This window comes from Rosa chinensis, chromosome 5 (genome assembly GCF_002994745.2).
Source record: "Rosa chinensis cultivar Old Blush chromosome 5, RchiOBHm-V2, whole genome shotgun sequence".
NCBI classification, from domain to species: domain Eukaryota; kingdom Viridiplantae; phylum Streptophyta; class Magnoliopsida; order Rosales; family Rosaceae; genus Rosa; species Rosa chinensis.
In genome coordinates this window covers 75,345,921-75,362,493 of record NC_037092.1, presented here as the reverse complement: position 1 = coordinate 75,362,493, position 16,573 = coordinate 75,345,921, and the positions used below count along the sequence as shown (strand labels likewise).

At 38.6% G+C, this 16,573-nt stretch overlaps 1 protein-coding gene, 3 long non-coding RNA genes and 1 other non-coding gene across 9 annotated transcripts; 2 read left to right on the top strand and 3 right to left on the bottom strand.

The window, feature by feature from the left end:
- Positions 1-203: 203 nt before the first annotated feature.
- On the bottom strand, positions 204-1,380 carry LOC121049259. Its single transcript, XR_005799517.1, has 5 exons — positions 1,339-1,380; positions 1,000-1,188; positions 830-927; positions 513-589; positions 204-427 (listed from the first exon to the last, which is right to left on the bottom strand). It is a non-coding gene; the product is annotated as an uncharacterized LOC121049259 (long non-coding RNA).
- A 2,140-nt stretch (positions 1,381-3,520) lies between these two features.
- LOC121049258 lies at positions 3,521-6,785 on the bottom strand. Its single transcript, XR_005799516.1, has 6 exons — positions 6,224-6,785; positions 6,081-6,130; positions 5,734-5,987; positions 5,025-5,116; positions 4,328-4,381; positions 3,521-3,798 (listed from the first exon to the last, which is right to left on the bottom strand). It is a non-coding gene; the product is annotated as an uncharacterized LOC121049258 (long non-coding RNA).
- Positions 6,786-7,090: 305 nt separating this feature from the next.
- On the bottom strand, positions 7,091-9,656 carry LOC121049272 (receptor-like protein EIX1). The gene is made up of 2 exons (XM_040505975.1): positions 7,491-9,656; positions 7,091-7,258 (listed from the first exon to the last, which is right to left on the bottom strand). The coding sequence occupies exons 1-2, from the start codon at positions 9,654-9,656 to the stop codon at positions 7,091-7,093; spliced, it is 2,334 nt and encodes a 777-aa protein (XP_040361909.1).
- Positions 9,657-11,828: 2,172 nt separating this feature from the next.
- LOC112202740 lies at positions 11,829-16,460 on the top strand. Of its 5 annotated transcripts, none has more exons than XR_005799513.1 (9): positions 11,829-12,948; positions 13,058-13,121; positions 13,682-13,892; positions 13,992-14,148; positions 14,327-14,381; positions 14,939-15,033; positions 15,201-15,395; positions 16,012-16,118; positions 16,188-16,460. It is a non-coding gene; the product is annotated as an uncharacterized LOC112202740 (long non-coding RNA). The 5 variants fall into 5 exon arrangements; XR_005799515.1 differs by having other exon boundaries at positions 11,830-12,660; positions 15,866-16,118; XR_002937549.2 differs by having other exon boundaries at positions 11,830-12,948; positions 14,344-14,381; positions 15,866-16,118.
- Positions 13,280-13,371, top strand: LOC112168551. The gene has a single exon (XR_002924312.1). It is a non-coding gene; the product is annotated as a small nucleolar RNA snoR69Y (small nucleolar RNA).
- Positions 16,461-16,573: the final 113 nt, after the last annotated feature.

The following is a 16,573-nucleotide window of genomic DNA, read 5'->3' as shown; positions in this document are numbered from 1 at the left end:
ATGAATAACGATGTTAAAATGCATAGTTGTGCTATAGGATCTATATTTCTTTAAGCATTAAAGGCAATAAAATGATGGTTTAACAATAGTTAAACATACAAATTTGTTATCATTTAAACGTATTTATATCGATTTATTATGTGTAACCGATGTGTATATTGATACTAGACATCGGCTAAAAACCGATGTCTGGATTTTCCGGACCTTTCTCATCACCCACTAACACATCGGTCGGAATTCTTTTTCTCATCGGTTTTTGGCCGATGTCTGAGGCCATAATTCTAGTAGTGTTGGCTATTGTTGTTAGCATCGACTGCAGAAATTGCCTCAGATTGGTTAGCAGCATTTGTGAGGTTTGGTGCCTGTCCCGAGAGCAGTCGACAGATTGTTTGGTCCGTTCTCCCTCCACCCAGCAAAGCTTCGACCGCTGAACACAAAGTTGTAAACATCAGAGTGAGCCCGACTTAGCCTCACAAACATAAACCAAGTATAATAACATCCGTTTTATGTACCTAATGATCTGTCAAAGCCCATGCGTACAAGAGCTTCAACTGAAGCATCTACTGCTTGGCGCTGTCGTTTACTTCTCCTTGATAAAAGTGGGAGACATGAATATCAGCATACTGTGCTTGATAAATTCTGTGGAAACTTGAAAAAGAAAATCCATCTTTTTTCTTTTCTTTTTTTCCAAACTCGTGCACCTTGCATTTATATAAAGAGAAGACTTGACTGTAAATTTAAGTACAATTTATAATTTTGGACCTCCATAAACCAATCTACGAGAGGCAAACATTCAGTGCATGACATGGCCCTTCCCCTTTCCAATTACCTGGGTGAATCTTGTGCAGAAGTCAACACCTTCATTGACTTATCAACCTGACCACTGTGATACGCCACCACCGTTCCCGCAGCTCCAGTCTCAAATATCTATAATCAGAATCAACAAAGTAATCCTGCCTAGTGTAGACAAACATTCAGATATGTAGTAAAAGTACTCACAGTGCACACTCTGGATAGCGACCTGCCTGAAGGAGTCTAACACGAGAGAAGAGTCCTTCCATGAGCTTGTTCAAGACCTTCTCTGGCTTTCTCAAGGCGAATTCCTGCCACTGAGAGCCAGTTGATGTCTCTAAGCATGAAATAACACCAAACCATATCGATTTGCAGTATAGAAGGATTGTCGACCAGCTGAAAGCAAACACACGGTGAATGCTATACACTCATACTGAAACCAATCTAACAAAATGAAAGGAAGATCGACATAGTGTAACTGTCAAAGTTACACAGTCACATGTACTTCATAGTAATAGAGTGTCTTCAATAAAGTAACTCACTTACCTCAATAACCTTTTGATCGCAGAGAGAGAAAGCCTCCTACAAGAATGAAAAAAAGGAAAAAAATACAAACCACAGAAGACTAGGGGACATAAGCTGTTGTAAAAAGCATGGACAAGCCATGTGACATGCAAGTTTCATACGAACAAAACTATCAGTTGCAAATAGGCACCAAAGTTTTCATAAAGCTAAATGCATCCATCAAAATCAAACAAACCCATGACTAGCACAACCAAATTTGAATAACTTATGACATAAACTATTATATTCGATATGAAAATTGTAGAATCTAATACGACACGGCATTATATCAAAATATTATATCAATTCAAGGAACTTGTAATTTAACACTTAACATCGAGACAAACTCAGAATCTCATCATTAAGCATAATGTCTATACTGATTTCATAATTAATCGAATGCAAATTATTTCTCAACTTTTCATAAATCAAACCATGCTCAATCCCACAATCGGCACATTCAATTTCTTATTCCCTACAATTTCATACTAAACGACTAACAACAACAAATCGGAGCAGAGATGCTACCTGAAATTGGTGACGAAACCTGAGTCTATTCCTTCCGACAGCCAATACTTGAAAAGGATTTGCCTGATTTCGCCCTATTTCGATAATCTGAAACTCGGTTGTCAAAATACAGTGCCTTTCTTTGCAGGTCGCAATTTCTTCTCGATGAAGATTGAACGGGGCTTCTAAAATGAGCTATCGTTTGCAGATTTGTGTTTTCTTCAAAGGGAATCTTGATGTTTTGTAGAGAATGAAGGACGACGGACAAGACATTTTAGTCTTGGAACCTTATCACCACGATGTAGGTGCCCTTTCTCCTTCTCCTGTAAAAGCCCTGTTTATAACCCTCAGACTGATACCAAAATACATAATTCCAATTAAAAATAGAAACATGATTCATGATAGAGCCACTTTACTCATTAAAAAGAAATGAAATTCTGATTCTGTCTTAGCAACATGCAAAAATTCTATGCAAGTGTTTAAGTTTAGCCTGTGAATCACAAGTTTACAAGTTATTTGATGAAGGCACGCCCAATAATCTTCTGATCATAAAATATACATGATAAAAAAAAGGAGTACATGATATAAAACAAACAAAAACATTCAAAATGTGACAGGAAAATTGTTTATCCTCTTTACAAGGTTCATAAAGTTTGGCACAAGGCCAAACCAAAATTGAAACAGAAAAATATCGAGTGCAAAGGCAGACAATTCATCATGATTACAAAGAAACATTTTCTAAACAAAATTCTTATCTAATGATCTGATAAAGTTGAGCACTTTGATACTCTGAATAGTTTACAGACTGAGGGTTGTCAAATGCAACTGTTTATTCTTCAATTGAAGGAAAGCATAATGTCTCAACGTCTTACGAGCCTAAACCTGGAGATGAAAGCAAACAGCACGAAGATACAAATAGACGGTAAGAGAACAACTTTATTTCCAAAATCAGAATAACATAAATAAAGTTCATGTGAGAGAGTGGTTACCATTCATTTCTCAAAGCATTCTTTGCCGCCTAATCAACATTGCCCTCACATAAAGCCAATCCGTGCACTACTAGAAAAATGCCCTCAGACATCGGCCAAAAACCGATGAGAAAAAAAATCCCGACCGAGGTCTTAGTGGGTGATGAGAAAGGTCCGGAAAATCTAGACATCGGTTTTTAGCCGATGTCTAGTATCATTATACACATCGGTTCCTCACTATAAATCGATGTAAATACGATTAAATGATAACAAACTTGTATGTTTATATATTGTCAAATCCTCATCTTATTGCCTTTAATGCTTAAAGAAATATATATCCTATAGCACAACTATGCATTTTAACATCGTTATTCATTTAAAAACGATAACTGATACTGTTTCACACATCGATTTTCTGGTCTTCATCGATGACAATACTTATACTGGACATCGATCTCTATCTAAAACACGATGTGCACTAGTTTGTGAAACATCGGTTCCAACATAATAATTCGATCTCTTATGGTTAATGGGACATCGATTTTCATTTTGAAACTGATGTATTGGCAGTAATAGTCATCTGTTTTTATGGTTATAACTGATTTAAACTTTATATATAAACATCATGTTCTTTAGATGAGGAAGATGTCCACAAAATATGTAGCTGCTGCTATAAAATGCAATCCATATTTGACAAAAGTAATTTGAATATTAGAGTATTCTGTCCAAAATCATTATCCTTGACAGTACACAAAATAGGCAAAATAAAACCCCAATTAACCTACTACCAGTCTAGCCTAGCAATTTCTATTGCAGTTCTGTTCACAATTGCTGCAGTCACTTCATCTACCACAAAAAGTTGCGAATTAGGTGCGCTGCAAGACTGAGGAAATCATATGGATGGTTCACATTGTTTTCATATTGTCTAAAAATTCTTGAAGATCTTCCAACTTTGCACCAGAGAAGCCTGCAAAAGAGAGTATATTGTAATACAAACATGGAAAACAACAGAAGTGCCAAGGTGAAAAGGAAATTCAACAGAAGAATAAATGCAATCAAAGCTACTAATCCAATCCAGTACAAGCGTGCCTTTGGGATATCTAATTGATTTGATTAACATTTTTATTGTATGAATAACATGAGGGAAAACATTCTACTTAATAACCACATGGTAGAATAGGTTAAACATCACAAAATCCTTTATAATAACCAGGTACTGCCTCTGAGATCTAGACCTGAAAGCCAAGCATGCTAGTGCTTGATGGAGCTAATACCCAAGTGTTCAAAATGTCCACCCACGATTTATAGTGACAGAAACATACACATGCTCGCTTATTCCCATGGAATATTAAGTAGACACTGACCTAGCACCTAACCTAATATAGATGACTGAAGCATTCCAATCTCAATGGCAGATGAAGCATAAATATTCATACTAAAACATATTGCATACCCATTAATCTACTTCCAAGTTCACTGGTCATTCAGCAGCATACCTGATCAAGAAGAAGATAGTGCTTTATAGATTGTAGCTTCCCCATCAAATCATACTACATACAGACAAAAAAAGGAAAAGAAAAAAAAAGGTAAGATTAGACAACAAGATCAATTCAGATCATCAATCATGAATTTATTCATATAGGAACCAAAAAGAATGATATGTATGCACAGAAAAGTATTTATGATGACTGAGCCTCACTTTTTCTTTCATAAGATTTAAAAGCTCGCTGCTGGCAAAGTCATAAGCAGATTTTATACACTCAATATAACGATGATTTGAGCCAAAGCTCATCAATTTCAAATTTTCAGATACAGGGACCTATTCATACAATCCAGTCACTGATAGATACTAACGACACCACAAGGGAGGTGAAGGATTGTACCAAAAAAAAAAAAAACAAGGAGAAGAAGATAATATTGTACAAATGTACAGGATAAACCATAGTGGAACCTGAACATGGTGCCCGCATTCTCTCATGACATTTAGATATTTTCCAGTGATTAAAATTGTCCCAACAATATTTGCAAGAAAGCTAGGACTTCCATCCTTAAGGCAACATTACAGCCTTAAGCTTATGTAGTTAGCCAATCACATTTAACTATAGATGTTAGATAGGACGGCATGTATAAGACACTGCCGGGGGAAGTTGCAATTCCCACAAACAAAGAATAGTAGACATTCTAGAAGAGTACCTCACTAATATACCCAGGTACGCATTGCTAGCACATTCAGCCATCTTTTCTAGCAATGACCTTACAACAGTATCACCAGCCATGGCCTTAGCCTGGATATTTCAAAGAGCCACATTAGTATGAAGTAGCAATTGAAAAAAGAAGAGAGAGAGAGTGTGTTTTTTACTTCCCAAAGAAGATATATCAACTGAGTATATCAACCACAATTTTGCTTCTTCAATAAATACAGAAGCATCAATAACAAATACAAGGAACATTTGGCAACCTAGCTGCATTTTTAGGCCTACAAAACATCAGGGTAGACAACAAGACTTGGAAACAACAAAATTACAGGTAAAACCACCTCCTAAGACGTAGCACGAGGGAAAGAAACAGAACTTGAATAAGAAACTCAAGCACATATAAATTATGACTTGTTAAACCAGCATCCTTAAGTGCTTATTTTTTCATATATGAATGGCTTAAGTACATTGAATCCATAGTACAGATGAATGGCTTGTCTTTATCTCCCAATCTAGCAATCACAGGCTGAATGAAGTATGGACCAAACCCAAATCACAAAAACGAAAAACAAAATTGGGATTCATATGCCATTAACATTCATGACTATAAAAACCCTAGTTTTTCCTCACAAAGCTAAGACACACAATACCAATCAAATTGCTCAAGCATATACATAACAGCCATCAAATTGAACCAAATTACGAACCTTTTCTCGTAAATAATAGATAATAGCTGAGACGAGTCTAGCAAAAGTCTCAGGCTTCATATCCCTCTCTTCCCGGCCTTAGCTAGTACAACTTGTGCTTAAACATAAGCCTCTGAAACCTCCACCAGTTCTTAGTTCATCATCATCATCATAAGCACTGAAACTTGAAAATTCGGAAATTGAAATTTAGGTTCATCTTTTATCTCACCTGAACAGCAGCATTGTAACAGCCAATGGCATCTTGGAATCCTACACTGCAAATTCCAAAAGGAAGAGGTGACAAACAAGAAGAAGAAGATATGAAGAAGAGACAAAAGTGATATAAGGAGAAATGATATTAAACTTACGTATGGGAATCCTTGGTATCGGTGGCGAAACGCGACGTCGTTTTGGTTTTCTGCACAAACCGAACGGAAATTTCAAATGGAAAGTAAAGGAGGAGGAGGAGGAGGTTAGAGTAAAGACTAAAGAGAAGATGAGGAGGAGGAACCTGATGGAAGTGGTCAGTGAGGAACAGCCTCTCGGAGATCCAACAAGGAGTTGAAGGGCACGAAATTGAACTATTGATCTCCATCGCCGACATCGAGATCGAGATCGGGATCGGGATCGGAAACCCTTCCTTCCTCCCTCCAACACTGAACAGTAGTTCACTCTCTCTCTCTTTTCCATAAGTAATCGATTCGATAGCTGCGAACGATGTTGACCTCTTCGAGCTTTCAATGGTACCAGGAAAAGTAGCCGTCGGTGAAAATCTGTGGTGCCTGAGCTAGAGAGAGCGTCGCTCTTCCATAGATCTCCGCGCTCAACCCTCGCAGTAGCTAGCCATCGATTTCCCATATTCGACTGAGAGATTGAGAGAACGATTCTTTCCCTTCTTTCAATCTTTTGAGAGAGAGAGAGAGAGAGAGAGAGAGAGAGCTTGCCGGCGGAGGGAGGAGGGAGGAGGCAGAGACAATGGTGGCCGTGGAAAGATAGCTGGAGAGGAAGGAGAAGGAGGCGCTGAAGTGAAAGTGAGAGTTATTGGCTAGGGTTCGATAGTTTCATACAAAGTGGAAAAAATAGTAAGTGTTGGGGGAATGAAAATTTGGTCCCCGCGTCTCTCAAACTTTTTAAGTTAGTCCCTCCGTGTTTTTTCAAAATTTTTGAATGAGACTTTACACATCGGTTAATTTAACGACCGATGTTTATAATCACAATAGAAATCGATATTTCATAAACCAATGTTAGGATGTATTTTTTACATCGAGTGCAATTCCGACCGATTTAATAGTGGTGATGTCTGATGGCATAATTCTAGTAGTGCGCGTTAAGACATTCAAGAAACCAAAGTATGTGTATCTCCATGACCGGTTGAAAATCAGACTGCCACAGACTCCCCAAAATCCAACAGCAAACCCAAGCCCCATGCCGACATAAAATCCGAATGATATAAGCTCATCCTTTTCTTCTTTAGGAACTTGTTTGGACCCTGTTTCTCCTGTAGGGCAGGTCTTTTGTAGTGGAAGACCACAAAGCTGAGGATTTTCTGCATAAGTAGAGGGATCAAAGCTTTGGAGCTGAGTACCTATTGGGATTTTACCTGATAAGTTGTTATTCGACAAGTCCAAGACACCAAGACCATATATCTGAGAAAGGCTTGTAGGGATTCTTCCATATATATGGTTTCTTGACAGATCGAGGAAGTCTAACGACTGCAACTTCCCAATTTGAGGAGGCAATTGACCTGTTAGATAGTTTCTTGATAGATTTAAAGAAACCAATCCAATTAGATCAGTGATTTGACGAGGAATCTCCCCATCTAATCTGTTGCTTGAGAAATCAATGCTCTTTACAAGTCCCAATGTGCTTTTGTACTTGGACATTCTTCCTTTCCATATTAAAGATGCATCATCTTCGTAAGCTGCAAGAGAACTTATTGCCATGTCATAGAATCTTCTATCGTGTGTGATGCTTGGGCTTGAACTTCCTTTTTGAGCCAAAGTAGTCAGATTGTTCAGGCATTGAGGTATAGTACCAGAGAAGCAGTTCCTAGACAAATCCAAAAGTTGAATGTCTTTCAGATGGCATAATTCCAAAGGCATGCTTCCACTAAATTGATTAGATCGAAGAATGAGGATAGCCAACTTCGAAAAGCTAATCCCTATCCATTCAGGTATCATTCCTGTGATCCTATTTTCTCCAATATCAAACAATTGTAATTTTGTATAATTCTTCAAGGATGAAGGCAATTCTCCCGCAAAATTGTTCTTGCTAAGCTTCAATGTTTCAAGAAAAGCTAGGGAGCCAATTGAAGTAGGAATTTTTCCAGAAAAAGCATTGTTACTCAAGTCAAGAATGACTAGATTTTCTAAATGCTTCCAACAATTTGGAAGTTCTCCGGAGAAAGAATTGTTTGATAGATCAAGAAATGTTAAATTCCTATTTTTGCTTGCACACAAGAAAGAGATCCTCCCTGAAAGTTTATTACTGGATAGATCCAGAGATGACAGTTCTGATGGTAGCGAGTGAATTGGCCCTTCCAATTGGTTTGAACTCAAATTTAAAACACGATATTGAGAGACTTTCATAGAGTTATCTTGAAACCAGCTTGGAATGATATCAGAAATTCCAGCATCAGAAAGATCAAGCTTGTCAAAGCTTCTCTGAGATGTTCGGAGCCATTTTGGAAAATACGGCCCGATTTTGCAAGACCTTAATCCTATTCTGACAAGTTGAAAAGGAGGAACCCAATCAGAACGAATGTTCAAAGTTAGTGGATTGGAAGAGAAATCCAAAGTTCGCAATTTGGAGAGGTTTGAGAAATGAGCTTCCGTAATCACTCCTGTCAAAGAGTTCATACTAACATCCAAAACTTCCAAGTTGGACAATGAACCTATTCTTTCAGGTATTCTTCCAGTCAGCTGATTGCCAGAGAGACATAATGATGTTAATGAGTTCCAAGCACAGCTAAATACTTGAATAAACTCGGAAAACTCTCCACCGTGATTATTTCGTGAAAGGTCCAATGATTGCAGACTACATAACTGGTCAATGGTTTTTGCGAGTTGTCCTTCTATTGAGTTATCAGCAAGATTTAGATCCAGGAGAGAACTCAGGTTGCCGAAAACATCAGGAATTGAACCACTTAAGTTGTTGTCAGAAAGGTCAATGGAAACAAGGCTTGTACTGTAGGTTGACAACCAATGGAATATTGAAAAGGTGAGACGGTTGCTCAAGAGATGAACTGAAGAAAGAGATGAAAGAATTGGAATAGGAAGATCACACCGTGATAATACCAACGATTGTAGTTTAGGGAGCTTAGCAACTACTTTTGACCAATCTAAAACATTTCTGAGATTCATCATATCTAGGTTCAGGGATGTTAAAGAAGAAAGATGAGGGAGCCAATCGAGGTTTTTTGGATTAGTAAAGTAATTGGAGCCAAGATCAAGTTCTTTCAAGTGTGTAATGTTTCCAAGCTGATATGGTACTTCACCAACAAAATTACAGTCAGAGAGGTAGAGAAATTGTAAATTGCCTAGAGAACCAATAGATTTTGGAATTTGGTTATGACTGAAGTCGTTGAAACTGAGGTCTAAATATTCCAAATGCTGCAACTCAAAAAGTTCAGGACTAATCTTACCTTGCAGAGGTAAATAACTTTGCCATAGGGTAGAAAGATCAAGATCAGTAACATGACCAGTTTGTTCGCTACAATAGACTCCTTCCCATTCGCAACAATCTGTTGTCGCGTTGCCTCCCCATGAAGAAAGTAAATGATTGCCCACGAGACCTTGTTTTACTGCAAGGAGAGCTTGCCTTTCCTTCTCTATGCACCTGATGTTAGTAGTCCCACGCCCAAGTCCGGAAACAAATCCAAGGGGGCTCATGTGCAGCGAAAGCACTACAAGTGGATAAAAGAGTATGAGGCACATCTTGTCCATGTTGAGTAAATCAAAGAGCAAAACACAGAAGAGAGAGAGAGAGAGAGAGTTTTATGCATCCAACAATACAAGAATACTTGCTGGAGTTCTCAAATCAATAGAAGCAGTTAACAAATTATTATGTATCTACTTAATATATATCTTAGTCCAGTAGAGTTGCGATGAACTTTCATAGCAATTAATGCCGGTCTTACAAGGCAATTCCGGCCCCCATAACGTGACTTCTTACTCGAGCTGTTCCAAAAGTGTCCGCTAGTTGAACCTCCACTCGGGCATCACTAGGTATTGCGCAGCACTCCACTCGGGCATCACTAGGTATTGCACAGCACTTGGGCATCACTAGGTAGTGCTCAGCACTCAGGGTCGTCCATGACAAAGTGAGGCCTAAAGCAAAATTTAGAGAGAGCCTTCCTAATAATTTTGTCCATTGAAAAAAAAAATGTCAGCAAAGCAAAGTTCAAACTAAAACATTGTAGATTATATAAACAAAATAAAAAGTAACAATGTTGATAAAGAAATATCCAAGAAAATAGGATATCAATAGCACATTCGTAAGCAGTTAAAAAAAACAATGAGGCGTCTCCGAGTTTCTCGGAGCGACTTGGGTTTTCGCAACCTAGGTTTCGATTTGGCGGCGGCGAGCTTCCCTCAGGCAAGGCAATCTGTCCTCAGGCAAGGCAGCGATCATGGAGGGCAAAGATGCGATGGCGCGGGGCGGGGTCTCGACGTTGATCGTGCGGTGCGGCGCGAGGTTTCTGGGTTGGAGGCCTCGCTGACAGTGTTTTTTGCTGGATTTGATCCGGTCTTCGAGCGTCGTACAGCGTCGACGGTGGTTGTCGGCTCTGAGCGCTGTAGTAGTCAAGGCCGGAGGCTGGGATATGTAGATGGATGCTTCGATCTGGACGTCGCCGTTCTGAGACGTCGATCGAGGCTGTTCTTGGAGGGCGGTGGTTTTCAGGCGGTGACTCAAGGCGATTTTCAGCCAGCTGTTTTCATCTAGACGTCGGTGGACGGTTTGATGAGATGGGTAGGAAGGCCGCCGGAATTGATGGCGGCGAAGTGGCAGCAGAGGAGCTGGGCTCCTGCTAGGTCTTCCTCGTGGGCTTGGTTTTGGGCCTGGGTATCTAGGCCTGGGCTCAACTTCGGGCTGATGGGGCAGAAGGCCTTGGTCTTTATGAAACAAGCTTCCAAGAAGGAGAAAGTGAAGAGGGTATTTGCTGGTATGAGCTCCAACTCGAAAGGGGAGGAGCTTGTTAGTTACTAATTTATTTCTGTTGGGTATGAGCCTATGTGAGCGAGGACAAGCTTCTATGAGTCTTCTATGACGTTTCTAGTTTCTAGTTTGTACCACAATTGCGTGCTTGGCAAGTTAGGGCTAGTTGAATGATTTCCTTTCCGTAGGAGGCGAGGTTTGTTCTATTCTTGTATAGGCTCGCTTAAATGTGAGCGTCCCAGAGATTTTAATGATCTGCTCTAGCTTAGATAGTTTAGTTCGGATTTTCTTGCCGAGTTTTGCTTATGTAAGTTTTGGTAGACTCTAGCCTATTGGCTGTTGATCTAATGAAATCAACTTCTATTTCAAAAAAAAAAAAAAAACAATGTTGATAAAGAATATTAGAACTTGATTTTCTAACCACAAAATTTTGGACTTTAGGCCTTGATGGTTTGTTAAAATTGTATCAACTATCTGAATTATGATTACGAAATTAGAAGAGAGGGTGAAATTCAGAATTGAGTAAGAGGAAGAGAAAGATTGCTTCTATGCGTCTATGAGAGTCTGTCAATGGCTTAAATAGACATAAAAAGTAATAAATGTTACTGTTTGTCTTTGAAAGAATGAGAAGGGAATAAAAAATTCATGTTTCAGCATTCAATGTTTCATTTTTGCCCAAATTAGTGAAAGTGAGAGCAAACCTTTTGGTTATTTTCTTTCCTAATCCCAAAGTGCTGGAGAAAGAGGAAAGCTTGGAGTGTTTAACTTACAAATACAAAATAAAAATGAAGAAATTTTGAGGCCTCATGGAGTCACGGGTTTCATTTCATTGGCCTCAACGTCGTTATCTACAATTCTACAAACTGTAGTTTTGCGTCTTTTTTCTTTTAATATCTTTTTATTTTTAACATATATATATATTATTATTATTATTTTTTTTTTTGAGAGGGAGGCCTTCCCCAGACTGAGGCCCAAGGCCACTCACTGCCTTGGTTGCCTTGGTCAAGGGACGGCTCTCGCAGCACTCCACTCGGGCATCACTAGGTATTGCGCAGCACTAGGTATTGCGCAGCATCGTCATCACTACGTATTGCGCAGCACCGTCCACTTGGGCAATCCTGGAGTCCTGGTTAGGTTTTGTTGACTGTTAATTTTTGTGCCGTCATGGTAAAATAAAGAGGGGTTTCTGGTATTTTGGCAGCTGGTATCTTTTACTGTTGTTCTCCTGGGTATCGCACACCGCTTCGAAGTGAGCCCCAAAACCAAAACCGGAATCAGAAGTTGAGGAAGAAGGAGAATCACGCGGGCTATTCGATGAAACCCAATCGTCGCATCGGTTTGATCCATTTTGAGTCCTTCATCTTACTCTGAAGAAGAAGAAGAATTTACAATATGACCATTTTATTTGGAAGCAATCAAAACTTACCAGCCTTCAGATCCTGAATGGGAAGCTTTTCAAAACATAAGCAACCAAGCTCACACAAACCAATTTCTCGATTCCTCCGGCCACCCCGAAGCTCTCTCTCTCTCTCTCTCATTCTTCCCTGCATTTTGGTTGTGTACGTTGCTAGAAATATCTGGTTGCCGATTTGCGTTTCTCCGTCTCCGCGTTTGTGAATTCCGCTGAGAAATTGGCAATGCAGCTTGAAATTGTGTGGAATCGGAAAAGTTAGGAGGATTTGAGCTGGCTTGTATCATTTTTGTTGTGCTTAGGGTGTTTTCAATTTTTCTGAAGGTGGATAATTCAGGTCTCTGAAGATTGAGGCTTGGATAAGGTAGAAAGGAGGTCAGGTATGGTAGGAAAAAGAGAGTAAAGAATTATTAGTAGTTTTTTTTTGAGCTTGGAAGAGACGGAGAAGGACCACAAGTAGTGTGAGTTTCTTCTTAGATGTAGTGTATCTGAAGAAAATGATATTTTCAATTGTGGCATGGTGCTTTTGATGCCAAATCCCAGTTCTGGTAAGGGTTTGATTCCGTAAGATTGAAACTTTGAACGTTAGAGAGAGCCCAATATGAACTAAGCCATTACTTGTCTGTGAAACTTTCAATCGTAAAGGTTCATACTCTCTGTTTATCAAGGTGAAGTTGCTTGCTTGTAATATTGATTCAGTTCTTCTAATCTGGGGTTATGTATTTTGGGATCTTATTTTGACGTGGGTTCTTTTGTTTGTTTGGATATTTTGATTAGGTACTTTTTGAGGAAGTTGAAGAAAGTGAAGAAGAGCAATGGACAAATCTTGGCCATCAATGAGGTATTTATCTTACATTTCTGTCGATATAGCGCTTTATCTTTGAGGTCACATGAGTCTGTTGTTTAACCGATTGTGGGCTGGCTTCTTAAATTTGTTTCATGTTTGAAAGAAAAATTGGGTTTAGTTTATGCTTACCAAGAACTGTATTGCTCGTTTGTTATTGCAATGATGATAGATGTGAATCCCAGCTCATTATGAGACCTTTTGTGGTCTGGGAATATACTTTATCCACATATATCTGAGCCCAGATTCAGATTGAACAACAAAGTTATGGTTATAGTTTTTAATCAACAAAGTTATGATTAAATGCTGCGATTACTTAGCTGGAATGCCAATGCTCCAACGCATATAATGGCATGAAGTTATGAACTAATGGCTTTTCAAGTGTGGTATGGTGCTTTTGATGCTTATATAATAGGCGTGCGGCACACATGCTCAAGCCTGCATGTTCTCTCTCAATAACGAACTTCCTTATTGTGTTTTGTCTTCACTCTTGAGGTTTTGTTCCTTACTCATTACGTAGATTCATTGATTGATGTATATTCGTTTTGTCCTTGTAGCTCTGCGTCCGCAATTGATAACAAGGAAACAGATTTTATGATGAGCATCCAGTCAGAGTCACACAAAAATGGAAACAGGGGGTCAGAGCTGCAAAAAGATGGAAATGGGGGGTCAGAATCACAGAAAGATGGAAATGGAGATGCAAAATCTTAAATGGGACTTCTAGTAAAGATCCTAAACTAGTGGAAAGCTCCGGCAGCACAATTGACGGTAATACTCTTCCCCTCTCTCTGGAGTATGTGCTTGCCACTGGTTCCATTTTGAGATCCTGCTTCTCCATGATTTACCTTTGAACTTTATTTTGCTTAGGTAACGAGAAATTAGCTCTGGTGGAATGATTAAATTATATCATTCCTTATTTAAGACTGCCGACGGATGCTTCTGAGGAGGAAATCAGGGCGTGCTTAATTGATGGCACTGTTTGATGCAGAATTTTAAATAAGCTGTGTCCGGTTCAGTTGAAATGGTAGGATTACTGTTCTCTCTCTCTCTCTCTCTCTTTTTTTTCCCCCTCTTTGGCTTGTAAACATGCTGTTGTATGATGTTTTACTGCTTTATGATTGTCAAAATATTTTCATTTCTTTAAGTTGACCTGTATTAGTTTTGGTATATGGTCTTATATGTTGTCTTCCTCATATGAACAGCTTTTGTCCTGCTTTAGGGAGGGAGTTCAGACCCTGGTTTTGCAAATGTCAAAAGGTATCTGGTGGCTGTGGAGGAGTTAGGATTCCCTCCGTTTGAGTTGAGATTTGCTAGAAAACCTGATCAAGAAGAGCATATGTAGGATAGTTATATGGTAATGGGTTTAGCAGTAGTGCCATGATGCTGGGTCTGTGCTCATATAATATACTGCGCATAAGACATTATAGCTTGTGCAATACTGCTTAAGTCACCAATTGGAGGAATTCAGGACTTACCGTGGTAGTGTTCTAAGACTATTGACTAGCTAGTGGTTTGACTGTATTTCTCTGGGATATTGTTGTCAATAGTTGAGCTTAATAGACTTTATAAGGCTAGTCTGATATACAGAGAAATGTTGATGAGTTGGAACACTTCTTTTCATTCAGCATGCCTCATCAAACTAATTGGAGAAATACATTATTCTGGGCATAAGAGTTGAGGACGGAATTCAGTAAATATAGGACCTGATTTTGTTTGAGCTTTTGTATTTGTTCATGCTGTTCTCGCATACAAATTTTTGATCTGTTAATACTTAATACATTACCTTTTGTTATCTTTCCCCACCCTGTCTTTAGTTCCACCAGCTCTTCTAGAACAATTGAAGCAGGGGACTAATGTGGATCTCTCTGATGTCAAGATTTTGGAATCTGTCAAATCAGCCAGTTTACGTGTATGTCATTGACTTTTATTTTTATTTATTTTTTCCCGTTTTCCATTTCTTGTTATAAACTTCTTAGAGGTACCTTATTGTAAAAGTTCTTGCTTTATGCTAGTCAAATTTTTGTCTTGCTTTATGCTAGTCAAATTTTTGTCTGATCAAGCAACTCTTTGCTGCAGAATGCATCAATTTAATCTGAATTGGATCTTCTGCTGTAAATTCGGGATCTTTAAATACCTGTTTCGGATTTGAAACGTGCTTGAGAATGCAAGACTGGACCTGTGTATGGTTTCTTACGACTATATTCTGGGTGACTGGTTTGAGGAAGAAGCCATCTTCACCGTTGTGACTGCAGGTGCTAAATAAGACAACTGGTACGTCAGAAAATCTCCCTGCTGTTTCTTCAATACTGCTTCTAAGGTTGCTTTGGAGTGTTAACTTTTCTTGATGTTTCGATTGGTATTCCTTTTTACCCAAATTTGCTTATTATGTCTGTGAAAATGTCCTGATCTCAAATTAGGTTTTTGTGGCTTGCGCTTTTGCATTGATATTGATGTTAAGGTTTGTAATTTCTTGCACAAAGTTACAAACCCATGTTTAATTTTTGACTTTGGAATTAGTTTGTATAGTATTTCCACTGTTTGAATATTATTTTGACAGTGAATATTAACCTATAGCGGATTGTGATCATGGTCTAATTGCTTTAGTGGTAAAAACTGTCTTTGACAACTGATTTGTGTAGAATAATTGAAATATAACTGAAGTGATTAATATATGTGCATTTTCTCATTATCGTTGATATAGATAGACACAATCTAATTATCAAAATGCTCTTTTCATACAGATATCATCCTCATCAATATACGAATGGAACCACTTGTGATCTTACAAACCAGCCTCGAGTGACTGAAATATGAAGCTATGAACTTTATTTAGTTTTCATTTTTCTGTTCCCATCCCTCTTCTCCTTACTCTATATGCATTTTGCAGGTGAGACTTGTATGCTCAGAGCCGAGAGCTATGATTAGTTCGATTACAGAGATATCCACCTACAAGTATGCAGTTGCTATTAAATGCCCCACACTTTGCAAGCATCCGTAAGCCTCTATCTCTTTCCCCTTCTATCTCTCTATTTAGCGAATCTAATGGCTACTTTCAACCAACAGATTATTCCAAGCAGAGAGACCGGTATGGGAGACCATTAATTGTAATGTGCTTCCCAAAGATTACAAGGAAACCCAAGTTGAGGATGAAGAATCTGAAATTAAGTAGATAGTTATGGTCACAGACGGTGAATCTCATTCCAATGATGAATTTGACAAGTAACATTTGATAAATTCAAAAAAAATTGTGAATACTAATGACAGCCAACCTTATGTAATCTTGTATTCTTTTACACCTTTCACAAGTTTATAGAAACCCAGTCATTGATTGTCCTCTATAACATTGTTGCCCTTATGTTTCAAGATGGATATCATATCCTGAATTGATACTAGCAAATCAGAATGTTTATACCATGTTCATACCGAATTTACTTAAAAGCAGCAAATAT